The 13,415-nt window shown below is 36.7% G+C and overlaps 1 protein-coding gene across 1 annotated transcript in view; it reads right to left on the bottom strand.

Annotated features, from left to right (window-relative positions):
- Nucleotides 1-8,656: 8,656 nt before the first annotated feature.
- Nucleotides 8,657-13,415, bottom strand: part of LOC107601024 (cGMP-dependent protein kinase 1-like) — a 19,128-nt gene continuing 14,369 nt past the window's right edge. Inside the window, exons 3-4 of the mRNA XM_016293039.1 lie at nt 8,894-9,007; nt 8,657-8,673 (exon numbers count right to left, since the gene is read on the bottom strand). Of these exons, the coding sequence (XP_016148525.1) occupies nt 8,657-8,673; nt 8,894-9,007 (131 nt within the window). The remainder of the gene's footprint in view (nt 8,674-8,893; nt 9,008-13,415) is intronic.

Genomic DNA, 13,415 nt, shown 5'->3' on the forward strand with positions numbered 1-13,415 from the left:
AATGTTTTGGGGAATGTTTCCTTTGTAAATGCCTAGGCATGAAAGTTTACTTTTCTGAAAAATATGTATTTATTTATTTATTTATTTATTTTAATAGACAAAGATTACCACCAAATGTGGCCTTTATTGTTAATCTTTGTTTGATTATGGGCAAATACCATATATATAAACAGAAATGGGCTAAAGGAAAACCCAACTTTTTGTTATTTCAGATAGATATGAAAAATTATATTGAGTTAATACTTGGGTTGAAAAACAGTAAAGCAAAATGCACTAGGTCTCTTTGTGAAGCTTTTCTGTTATTTATATGATGATCTCATACCTGTTCTTTTTTCTGTTTAGTTTTTTTTTATTATTATTTTTACCTGTATTATTATTTATATAATACTGTATATTTTCTATTTCTTTTTTAAATGTTTTGGATAGATTTGGAATGTTTCCTTTGTAAATGCCTAGGCATGAAAGTTTACTTTTCTGAAAAATATGTATTTATTTATTTATTTATTTATTTTAATAGACAAAGATTACCACCAAATGTGGCCTTTATTGTTAATCTTTGTTTGATTATGGGCAAATACCATATATATAAACAGAAATGGGCTAAAGGAAAACCCAACTTTTTGTTATTTCAGATAGATATGAAAAATTATATTGAGTTAATACTTGGGTTGAAAAACAGTAAAGCAAAATGCACTAGGTCTCTTTGTGAAGCTTTTCTGTTATTTATATGATGATCTCATACCTGTTCTTTTTTCTGTTTAGTTTTTTTTTATTATTATTTTTATTTATTTATATATTTATTTATTTTTACCTGTATTATTATTTATATAATACTGAATATTTTCTATTTCTTTTTTGTAGTTTAGCGTGAGTGAGCTGAGGCCGGGCTTGAGTGAGCAGAGAAGGCGGGGTTGAGAACGGCGTGGCCGGCGGATCCGACGAAGGTGTGGCAACCACATGCAACCACGACCCCGGGCTGGACTGCACATTGTCCACAGTGAAATCCACAGCACTAAGTTGATGTATTCCCTCAGCGACCAGCACAGATAAGCTCTAGGCATGACGAAGCGGATATCGTCCTCTTTTGGAAGACCAAACAAAGTAGCTTCGCTTTCACAACGAAGCACACAGCGTCTTCAGGACTTGGTGGCAGCAGCAACAACAATACTACAGCGAGAATAAAAGTTACGCCTTCTTTCTTTGCGTGAACATTTGGGCGGCGTTATGCAAATCTTCCCACATAGTGAGGTAGATATGTGGGGGCGTGTTAGAACGAGACGTTTTAGGTAGGCGTGGTTAACTCTTAACTTTTATAAAGAATATCTCTTTGGATTTGAGACTTTAGTCTTTAGTCTCTAGTCTTTACAGATCTTCTTTATGCACCAAGAGCTTGTAACACTCCAAAGAGAAAGGAAAAATTGAAATTGCATCATATGACCCCTTTAAACTTAAAAAGATGTGCAAATGATACAGTTTTGTGACGATGCAACAATGACTCGATTAGGCAAGTGACAATTCTGTCAACTGCCCTGAAACCCGAGCAAAAGTCTTGTATCGCAGCGTGCAGTAGTGCAGACGAGATGCGCTGTTGTGAAGCCGCTTTGAGAGTGAGAGAAGACACGGTACAGCTGAATCACTCACGCTATTTTCAAATGACTGATTTAATCTGATAGTATGTGTGGATTTATTTACTCATCTAACCTACATGCTCTATTGAATATGTTTGCAGGAATTTCCCTCATTGGGAAATTAAACTGCTCGAAAGCAGATTAAACATAATTCTATTATACAGAGATTTACGGGAAAAAATCCATGACTTTTCCAGGCCTGGAAATGGCTGTTTTAAAATTTCATGACTTTTCCATTTTTTTTCATGACCGTAAGATGCATGCTGTTAATCACGTAAGCTGGTCCTCCATTGCGCGAATGCTCCATTACCTCTCCCTCCTCTAATCATGCTGGATCCATCACCCCACTTTGTTCCAGGACCTCGCAATTTACAAATTAAGCACTGGATGTTGCTAAAAAGAACATTATTTTGTGTATTTGTTGTAATGAAATGTGTTTATTAAGGTTCAAAAAACACATTATTTTCCACATAATGTATGTGACGAGAGGGGCGGAGCCGAGAGATGTGGGAACGGAGCGAGGCCAGTGGAGTAAATGCTAATGCGTGACACCTGCGCCACTCACCGGTCTCGAGTCCCATGGAGGAGGATAAAAAGGAGGAGTGATGACAGTGTTGGACGAGAGAGGACCAGGCCTGGATTTTATTTTGTGTTTTGTGTGCGGCAGTCGTCCGCGAGGGGCTGCTGCTTTACTTTCATTTTGTGTTTGTTTATTTTATTAAAGTTTTGTTTAAATATTCGCCGGTTCCCGTCTCCTTCTTCCCGTGACTACGAACTGTGTTACATTGGTGCCGAAACCCGGGAGGAAGGAGGGACACGCTACCAGAGATCCCTCGCCGCGGTGGTGAATCCGTGGTGCCATCGAGCATGGTGGAGCAGTCTGCCGCCATGGACGCTCGAGGCGGTGGGCTGGAGTGAGTTGCCGGGGGGGCAGACTAACTCGCTGCCGGCCGCCTGTGATGTGGAGGGAAGGCTGCTGTCCGTGAGGGAGAGGAGGAGTCGCCGCCGTTCGCCTGCTGCCATCCGCCATGATGGGGAGGAGCAGGGAACGGGGGACTCCTGCCGGCTGCCCGAATCCGGAGGAGCCATCGCCGTCCAACGCGGAAGAGTTTACCCAGCTGGTGGAGGGCCGAGCGGCAGTGTGTCTGGGAACCAGAACAATAATTTTTTTTTTCTCCTGTCTCCCCTCTCTCGTCTGTCTGTCCTTACCCCCAGGTACGCCGTGGCCGCCGTGATTGGCTCTCCCGGAGGGGGGGGGGGGGAAGAGCGCAGTCTCGGGAGTACCCCCCGGCCTGCGAGGGGCGAATGTGACGAGAGGGGTGGGGCCGAGAGCCGTGGGAATGGAGCGAGGCTGGTGGAGTAAATGCTAATGCGCGACACGGAAGGATTCGAGACCGGTGAGTAGCGCAGGTGTTGCGCATTAGCATTTGAGATCTTTACAGATCTTCTTTATGCACCAAGAGCTTGTAACACTCCAAAGAGAAAGGAAAAATTTAAATCGCATCATATGACCCCTTTAAAACTTTTAAGCTTTTTTAGAAATTCATAACTTGGAAGCACAACATTTTAATTTCAGGACAATGTGGCAATTACACCTATAAAATGTCATGACAATATGAGCAATTTCCATATTTTGACTCCTACTTTCTATTTTGTATTTTTTTTCTTGCAAAACTGTTGAACACCAACAATTAAGGTGTCCTGGCTTTTGTAATGCATCTTAATAGGAAGAAATAACAAAAACATACATGACTTTGCCGTGTTTTAGGCATTTTGGCCAGGTGGTGGTGCTATCACCAAACTGCCTTTATGCAGCTGACATTGTTATAGTTTTGGTTTAATTTCAATACATCAAAGTATTGCAAAAATACAGCCTGACTTCCTGTATGGCACCCTTTTTGACCTGCATGATCTCAAGATGATCTATCGCAAATCTAATGCAAAACTAATCAAATGCTGTTGGGAAATTTGAAAAAAGTAGCAACAGTCAGGCAGAATTTGGTTGCAATGAAATTAGTATGATGACCCAAGGAAAAAAAATATTTTGTTTCTATTATGCAAACTGCCCATTTAGACAGGAAACAGCCTCCTAATCCGTATTTACATTATGCTGAGCAGTTGGAAAAAGCAAAAAACATAATCAATACTTCTTTACTTACTGCATGTCACAAACAAAACTCATGAACATTGCAAATTTTTGCAAATTCACCAATTATTTATTCCTCAGAAGAGCTCATGTTGCAACCTGATAAAAACCTGACTCCAGGAAACTGCTAGAAGCCAGTCAGATTACAACTGGTTATTTTAGCCAGCGTGTGCCATTTGTGTGTGTAGTATGCATCAGATGGTGAATTGAAATGGCACTACAGGGCTGCTGGCTCATTAGGTAAAAGTTTTATCAGTGAACAAAACACCTCCAGCATCAAGTGTTTATATCTCAGTTGGATGGCTGCACAGAAAATTCCTCAGAAAACAAATTTTATTTTTGTCCCTTGCTGATGGCCACTGCTAAATTTATCTGGGCCAAAGCAAGTTGTATTTTAAATGCAAACTGATCGCAACTGGGTATGTTTTCCATAATCAGCAAACACAAAAACACATATCAGAAGTTCTAAAATGCCCGCTGTTTTATTGAGTTTTCATCAGACATGCTGCAGGACCACAGTTTGAGATACCTAATGTGTATACTTCAAGGTCTTGTCCATGAGCTTATCCCTCAAACTCAAAGCAATACGACTTTCAAGCTTCTGGGATGGAGGTATAATCTATACTAGCAAAGCAGCAAATGGGTTTGTCATGTCAAACTGCCATGTCTGACTTCCTCCTCATGTAAGACAGAGATGACTCAGCTACATACACAAACATATACTGTATATACCCACAAACTCTACTGTATTACCATCTAGAAAGGCAAGAAAATGATAGCAGCTTTTGTTGTATACTTTTAAATTGGTCATTTCTGGCCATTTACTCTTTCTCTCTTGTACCTAGTGCAAATGTTTCTCCATTACAAATAATCACCTGGAGTGATGATATCCAGCCTGAGCATTACAATCTCAGAAATACACACATAGACACAGACTGGCACCACAAGAAGATTAGAACTTTACAAACTGCACTTGTCACACCCCCATGAGCCATGACTGACACAAAAATGTTCCCTGTAAGATGCACTTTATGATATTGCACTCAAGAAGGCTGTGTATGGGGAAAAAGCTAAAAATTTGTTGAACCAAAGCTAAAGGAATGGACAGCAGTTAAGCTGGAGTCTATCAGCATGTACACTGATTTTTAGGTTGGAACTGAAGCTGTCAGAAATCTTGTGCATGGAAATCAATTCACCAAATAAGGACTGCATCCTAGAACAGGACAGAAGTCTAAATAAAAGATATGAAAAGATCGATTAGATTAAAATGTATAAATAGATACATACTAGTTTGAGTCTCATATGCACACCAAGGCTACATGTTTTGATACAAAATACAGTAAACAATATTTAGTAATATTGTGAAATAATATTACAAGTTAAAATAATTGTTTTATATTAAAATATATTTTAAAATGTAATTTATTCCTGTGATGCAAAGCTGAATTTTCAGCATCATTACTCCAGTCTTCATTGTCACATGATCCTTCAGAAATCATTCTAATATGCTGATTTGCCCCTCAAGAAACATTTCTTATTATTGTCAATGTTCAAAACAGTTGTGATGCTTAATATTTTTGTGAAAAACTACAGGTGCATCTCAATAAATTAGAATGTCATGGAAAAGTTCATTTATTTCGGGCTTAACAAGAGGAAAACGTCAACTGTAGCCAAATTCCTTGACACGTCTGTGTGTGGTGGCTCTTGATGCCTTGACCCCAGCCTCAGTCCATTCCTTGTGAAGTTCACTCAAATTCTTGAATCGATTTTGCTTGACAATCCTCATAAGGCTGCGGTTCTCTCGGTTGGTTGTGCATCTTTTTCTTCCACACTTTTTCCTTCCACTCAACTTTCTGTTAACATGCTTGGATACAGCACTCTGTGAACAGCCAGCTTCTTTGGCAATGAATGTTTGTGGCTTACCCTCCTTGTGAAGGGTGTCAATGATTGTCTTCTGGACAACTGTCAGATCAGCAGTCTTCCCCATGATTGTGTAGCCTAGTGAGCCAAACTGAGAGACCATTTTGAAGGCTCAGGAAACCTTTACATGTGTTTTGAGTTGATTAGCTGATTGGCATGTCACCATATTCTAATTTGTTGAGAGAGTGAATTGGTGGGTTTTTGTTAAATGTGAGCCAAAATCATCACAATTAAAAGAACCAAAGACTTAAACTACTTCAGTCTGTGTGCATTGAATTTATTTAATACACGAGTTTCACAATTTGAGTTGAATTACTGAAATAAATGAACTTTTCCACGACATTCTAATTTATTGAGATGCACCTGTATTAATATGCTGTATAAAAATAATTGGAAAAACAGAAAGAAAAGAAAGCTAAAAAATAACAGCATTTATTTGAAATAGAAATATTTTATAACACTGTATTCACTTATATACTGAACTGTTACAGGTGACCAGTTGCCTTTTTTTTCTTCTAAATGTTATAATTTGAAGGCTTCACTCAGCAATTACATATATGTGATTAATTTGATGAATCAGCATTTAATGTAAATTTTGTATCTCTTCTAAAAGACAACAACATATTTAGTTATAGTAAAGATACTGAACATCTGTGGTTTGGCATCATTCTGTAAAGCAACAAACAAATGTGCTTGCTTTAATAATGTTCTTAGTTTTCCCCCGGGCTTCTAATGTGCTTGCTAGGCTATGTCAGTGTTTCTCTTATGTTGAGCATCCACTTGGGTTCAATAATTACATCAGAGGATTGTGATAAAGAGCCTTCATCTAGCATGTGCTGTGAAGCACTGGACCTGCTCTCTGTTGCTCTGCTCTGTTGTTTATAGCTGTGAAAGGACAGGGCAGCTGTAGGGTGGGTAAGATCACAGCAGGTCAAAACCACTTTAAGCGCTGACATATCTGGGCTGTTTCCCTTGTGCATTCTAATACTCTAAGCCACAGCTTCTCCAGAAGACTCATTTACATGCAGACACCACTGGAAGCCAACTACAACAAAAGGTGTGTGTTTAAAAGAAAGAGACAGGGAGAGAAAGATGAATAACCACACATGCAGCTACTGTATGCAAAGACTTGGATGGCAATACAAATACTTTCTCTGAGGAAAAGTGCTGTCTGCCATAGCTAAATTTGTAGTTGCGAAACATTTGAAAGTTGTCTGATTGCTTTGAAATGAAGTGCAGCTATATTCAACGAGCCCCACAATTTGTGGTGTCATTCATGTCTCTAGCACAAACAGTGCAGGGCAAGTTACATATTGAAGTTTTATACAGTAATTCAGTATATGATATTGCATTCTTAGTTTAAAAGGCTCATATTTTTTTGTGTGTGCTTACATTTGAGATGTAAAGTTGTCTAAATCACCCTTTTGAGGTGGGAAAACGCATCTAGGCAGATTACCTTTTGTTTATAGTTACAGCTCCACGTAAAAAGTGCAGAGTTACATCACGTCCCTTTTCTGGTAGGTTTGGGCATGTTGTGTGAAAATTACTAGGTTTACATGTTCATTACATAACTTAAAATATGCTCAAATAAGGATGCACAAAATGGACAATATTTTTCAAAACAGTCTGATAATTGCTAATTTGAAATGTTATCTGCAGTGCTGTACAATTTCCAGCTAGGTTTCCATAAAACTGCACTACAGGAATTGAGGGAAACATTGGAATTATAATCTATTGTAATCAACAACATGCAACAGATGTTTAAAACGTATAAAATTCCTTTAAATTTACATGAACTGAACTGAAAACAACTGAGATGAATATTATCCAGATTCTATTCCGAGTGAAATTACAGATGGGTTTGCTGGTGGCAGTCGTGCACAAGGGACATGTGTCGCATTTGGCCGTGCATGGAGAGATCAGACACATGCATGTCCCTTAATCCCAGTCCAGCTCACTTCCTGTCCCAGACGCTATCCAGAGAACCAGAGACAGAGCAGAGGAGCACAGAAACACCATAAACACAGCCGGAGGAGGAGAGATAGAGAAAGGAGAAAGAGAGCCAAGTGGAGGCAAGAATAGAATATGCATGAAGGAGAACAATGGTACAGAGGAAAAAGAAAATGAAGAGAAGAATGGAGTAATAAATGAGAGAAAGGCTTGCAAATAATTCAGAAACCACACAGCACACAAGCCTGTGCATAAGAGATGATCTGGCTAAAATCTGTTCGTGTTTCACAATTTTGACTTTTTTTCTCACAATTCTGAATTTATATCTTACAATTAACTGAATTTTGACTTTCTTTCTCACAATTTACATTTAAATTTACATCTGACAATTCTCAGTTTATATCTTGCAATTCTGATTTTTTTTCTCTGAATTCTGAGTCACTTTACATTTCGCAATTGAAATTTGCGTTTTTTCCCTCTCAATTCAGACTTTTTTCTTGCAATTGCAAGTTCATATATCATAATTCAGACTTTTCTTCTCAGAATTGCGGGTTATAAACATATCTTGCAGTTATATGTCGCACTTGACTATATCTCACAATTCTGTTTATATCTTGCAATTCTATGTTTATGTCTTGCAATTCTGAGTTTATATAACTGAGATTTAAAAAACGTCTGAATTGCGCTATATAGACTCAGAATTGCTAGAGAAAAGTTTGAATTGTGAGATAAAAAGTCATGTTTCGTGACGTCATGTTTTTAATCCCGTGGCGGATTAACAGTAGTCATTAACTGTGGCTATTACAGAATCAGTTGGAGCAATTTGGGCCTTTTTATAAATGTGGAAAAGCCTAATGAAAATGTGGTCATGTGAAAAGAATTGCCAAATTTTAATACTTAGGGTAAGGGGGTTGTTTAAATCACAAAATAACCAATAACAGACTACAATATCCAATAACAATTTTTCACTCATTTGTTATCTCTTAATATTAATTCAGCCCTCATATCTCTCTCAATCTGGCCTCCTGTCTATCAATGAAATCACAGATTATCATCACAGATGGAGTGACTAGATGTCTTCTATCGTACCGAGAATTATAATCCTCCGGTGGCAGATTGGGAAATGTGGCCTAGAACAGACTCAAGCTGTGTTAGTCTATGTATGCAGTTGAAAAAATGTCCCTTGCTTGAGCCATCAGAATCCAAATTAGGTTAATTTTATTTATCACTGCACTCTGTTTGTACTCACTTCTCACAGTGGCCGTCCTGGTGCAGTTATAAAGGATGGCGAGCTCTCCAAACACTTTTCCTGGTCCCATAGTGCACAGCTTCAATCCTTCTTTAGACACTTCAACTTTTCCCTCTGAAAAAAAACACCACAACTGTAAATAACAGAGTAAACACTTTTAAACAATATTTATACAGGTACATCTCAATAAATTAGAATGTCATGGAAAAGTTAATTTCAGTAATTCAAAAATAGAGACACATTTAATGAGTTCAGTTTAAAACCAGATCATAATAGTCAGAATAATGGTGAATTTCATGACACCTGGGAAGAATGTCGCCATCATTTTAATCTCAAAATCAAAAGTAAAAATATAAGAAAAATGTTTTGATTAAAAGATTAAGTGTAATAATATTTTTTGTTTTCATTATAAAATTTTTTAAACAAAGTTTAAAAAATACTAATGAGAATCACAATGCAGAAATTTTAATGGTCTTAAAAACAGGTTTCATACTCGTGCATGTATATGCTATATATAATGTTTAGTCGCCTTTAGTGTAACTGCACATTAAAATACACCTCTCTCTCTCTCTCTCTCTCTCTCTCTATCAGAAGTGTCAACTGTAGATGTGCTGATATGATACACTGTGAGCAGAATAACAGGAAGTCAAGCAGCTATTCTCACTTTTCAGCAGCTGATCACACAGACAGGTGACAACACAGGTGAACGACCATGTGAGATGAGAGAGAGCAGTGCAGAGAGAGATATTGAAAAGGTGTGAGGGGCATATCAAGGTTGTAGAAAGGAGAGATAGTGAGATATGAGAATGCAAGAGAATGAGAGAAAAGAGAGAGAGAGTTGATGACTCTTCCCTTATGATGGTCTATCATTAATATTCAGATCTGGCAGTACAGGATTATGGGACAGAATGACTTTCATGTGGCCTTGACCTAATCAAACCTTTCTCTGCATTCATTATAATCATGGTTCAAAATTAACTTTTTGCCACACTTGCCAACGGCGAATGAATTGAGAAAATGTACAAGTCATAAAAATTGTATTTAACATCTGTAGACAATGGAATTATTTAGATGTTTTTACTTTGCATACTCATGACAAACAGCACAGATCATTCTGGATGAGCCAGTCTCCGTCTGTCTGTGATATTTCTGTTTTAGTGGCTTAATGCGTGAAATATTCCACATATGTGTCACCACATGGAGTTCTTCAGAAAATGAAATTAGGCATTCTAGATGAACTGATACCATTTCCTTTGAGGTAAACGATGCAACAGATGTTTTCCTGAGTAGATGCTTTATGTCTTTGATTTGAAAAACGCACATCACTTACATCTGAGAGAGTATGTCTATCATTCTTACAGTTTGACATAAAGCATGTAATGTTGCTGTTCCTAATAAAGTTACCTGTTTTATGCTGTTTTATTTACTCACCAAAGCCAAATGTTACTCATTTATGAATTCTGCGCTTTTAATTTCATCCCCCGATAATGACTTCTCAAATGATTAATCAACTGAGAACAAATATCACCTTGACACCAAATGTTTTCTCAATATTTTTCAGTTCTGAACAAATTGACATCTCTTTGTGCACAGCTTTAAGAACTATAAACAACATACATAATACCAGGTTTAGGTATTAATAATGCTATTTATGTAGTCAAGATCAGGGTTATAGGGAACACATTTACTTTACTGTTCAAACATTTGGGATTTATTTATATTTTATTAATACTTTCATTTAGCAAGGATGCATTGAATTGATAAAACTGAAGGAAAATATATTTATAATGTTAAAAAAATCACGGATTCTGTAAAAATAAGCAGAACAGCTGTTTCCAACATTGATAGTAATTAGAAATGTTTCTTGTACACATTAAAGAATTTTTTTTTTAAATTACATTTTAAAATATATTACAACTACTATTTATGACTTATTTTAATTTGTAATAATATTTCACAATATTACTGTTTTTACTGTATTGTGATGAAATAAATTCAACCTTGATGAGCTTAAGAGATTAAAAATCTTAGCAACACTAAACTTTGAACACTAGTTTAAGCGTGTATACAAGAGAGAAATATAATCATTATACCAAATGCTTTAAGATCATATTAAAATAAGAGGATAGAACATGCAAATAACTTCTCATGTAATGTCAGACTGTAAGATAATACTCAAAACAGGCTAAGAATTTATTAACAAGGGGCCCACAACAGGCCATAAATGTGTGATATAAAACTAGACTGTAACTATCTGAGCCATTAAAGAATTAAACATTAAATATGAACACATCTTATTATCACCGCAGGACATACTCAAACACTTCAAACAGGACATTCATAGAGTCATAAAAGGATTTAAGCCTAGCATGTACATTCATTAAATAGAATGACATTAATGTAGAAGAAAAAAATAAGGAATACAACCAAAAGGACTGTGAAGACTATGAGCATGAACAGGGTCAAAGTTGTAAAGTTCAGTCCAGAGTTTGTTCACACTGAAAAGCTGTAGTCATTTTAAGTGTCTCAAATGTTTTTCCCAAAGCTATTACACCCACCACCACAACAGGAAGTAATAATGTCCATTAGCGTGACCTCCAGTTCCTCCTCGGACAGAAACAGGAAGCTATGACCCAAAGGGTCAAGGACATTGCTGTGAACAACTGATTACTTTTCCCAACATGCACTAATGTGCTTCTTTGGCAAAGAATGGAAAACTACAATGCACATACACACACTGACATGTTAAAGGGTTAGTTCACCCAAAAATGAAAATTCTGTCATTAATTACTCACCCTCATGTCGTTTCAAACCCATAAGACCTTCGGTCATCTTCAGAACCCAAATTAAGATATGTAGGATGGAATCTGAGAGCTGTCTGACCCTGCATAGACAGCAACGCAACTGAAATGTTTCCAAGTCCAGAAACGTAGCAAGGAGATCTGTAAAATAATCCATGTGACATCAGAGGTTCAACCATAATTATACGAAGCTACGAAGCTATCTAATTTTGTAAAAAATAATAATAATCGTGAATCGAATCGAGAAATCAAAATCGTGAATCGAATCAAATCATGAGTTAAGTGAATCGTTACATCCCTAGTAATTAATGTCATAATTTTCATTTTTGGGTGAACTAACCCTTTAAGGGCTGGCAGTGTAAGGCAGGTAACATTGCTCGTACTGTTGGTTATTAAGCACTAGTGTTCAGAGCAGCTCCTAATGCCCTAATGCCCTACAGCAAATCATATATTACCCATGATTCACAGAGATAAGAAGTAGAGGAAGAGTGAGAGACAGAGATGTTCCCCTGACATGGGCTCTACTAAACAAACATTAATAACTCGGAGACAGATGCTAAGTGATCGAACAGGCAGGAATGAAATAATGCATGAAATGAAATAGAGAGAGCGGACTGTAGATAAGGCCACTGAAGACAGATATTAAATGATGAGAGATTGTCTTGTGTTTACTCTGCAAGCTGAAATGGACTCTGCATGCTATACATCTGAGTAAAGCAAAACACTGAACAGGAAATAATGCAGGGCGGGACTTTGTGCTCAGTTGTGCTATGATATTATTGGTTGTTATACAGTATATATATATATATATATATATATATATATATATATATATATATATATATATATATATATATATAAACACAAAGCAACTAGAAGCCTGTATTAGACAAGAATGGGACAACATTCCTATTCCTAAACTTGAGCAACTTGTCTCCTCAGTCCCCAGACGTTTGCAGACTGTTATAAAAAGAGGGGATGCCACACAGTGGTAAACATGGCCTTGTCCCAACTTTTGAGATGTGTTGATGCCATGAAATTTAAAATCAACTTATTTTTTTCCTTAAAATTATACATTTTCTCAGTTTAATCATTTGATATGTCATCTATATTGTATTCTGAATAAAATATTGAAATTTGAAACTTCCACATCATTGCATTCTGTTTTTATTCACAATTTGTACAGTGTCCCAACTTTTTTGGAATCAGGTTTGTATTATAACTATACCATTTTAAAGTTTGGGATTTTTTTTTTTTTAAATAACTTCTATTCAGTTGATCAAAAGTGACAGTAAAGACTGGCTGCTGGAAATTCAGCTTTGCCATCACAGGAATAAATTACTTTATGTAGGCCTACCTATACTAGGGGTGCAACGGTTCAACTTACTCACGGTTCGGTTTGTATCACGGTTTTAGAGTCACTGTTTCGGTTCGGTTCGGTATGTGCTATGTTTAGGGAAAAAACTATATTGTCAAATAAAGAAAATAAGAACAAAAAATCTAACTACAAGAAACAGTACAAATAAACCATGAAAAAAGATACAAATAAAATAAACAGTGTTTCAGTTTTTTTTAGGTAGGTCTAACATAGTTTTAGGTACAGAAATTGAATAAATCAAATGTAAAATAACATTGCATATTTGACTGTATAAATTAAAGATTAATCCTTATTAAAGTTACAAAAGTTATTCAATCATGAGCAGTGAGAGATTTCTGTGTTG

The sequence above is a fragment of the Sinocyclocheilus grahami genome, unplaced genomic scaffold, assembly GCF_001515645.1.
Source record: "Sinocyclocheilus grahami isolate Dianchi unplaced genomic scaffold, SAMN03320097.WGS_v1.1 scaffold297.1, whole genome shotgun sequence".
Classification (NCBI taxonomy): Eukaryota; Metazoa; Chordata; class Actinopteri; order Cypriniformes; family Cyprinidae; genus Sinocyclocheilus; species Sinocyclocheilus grahami.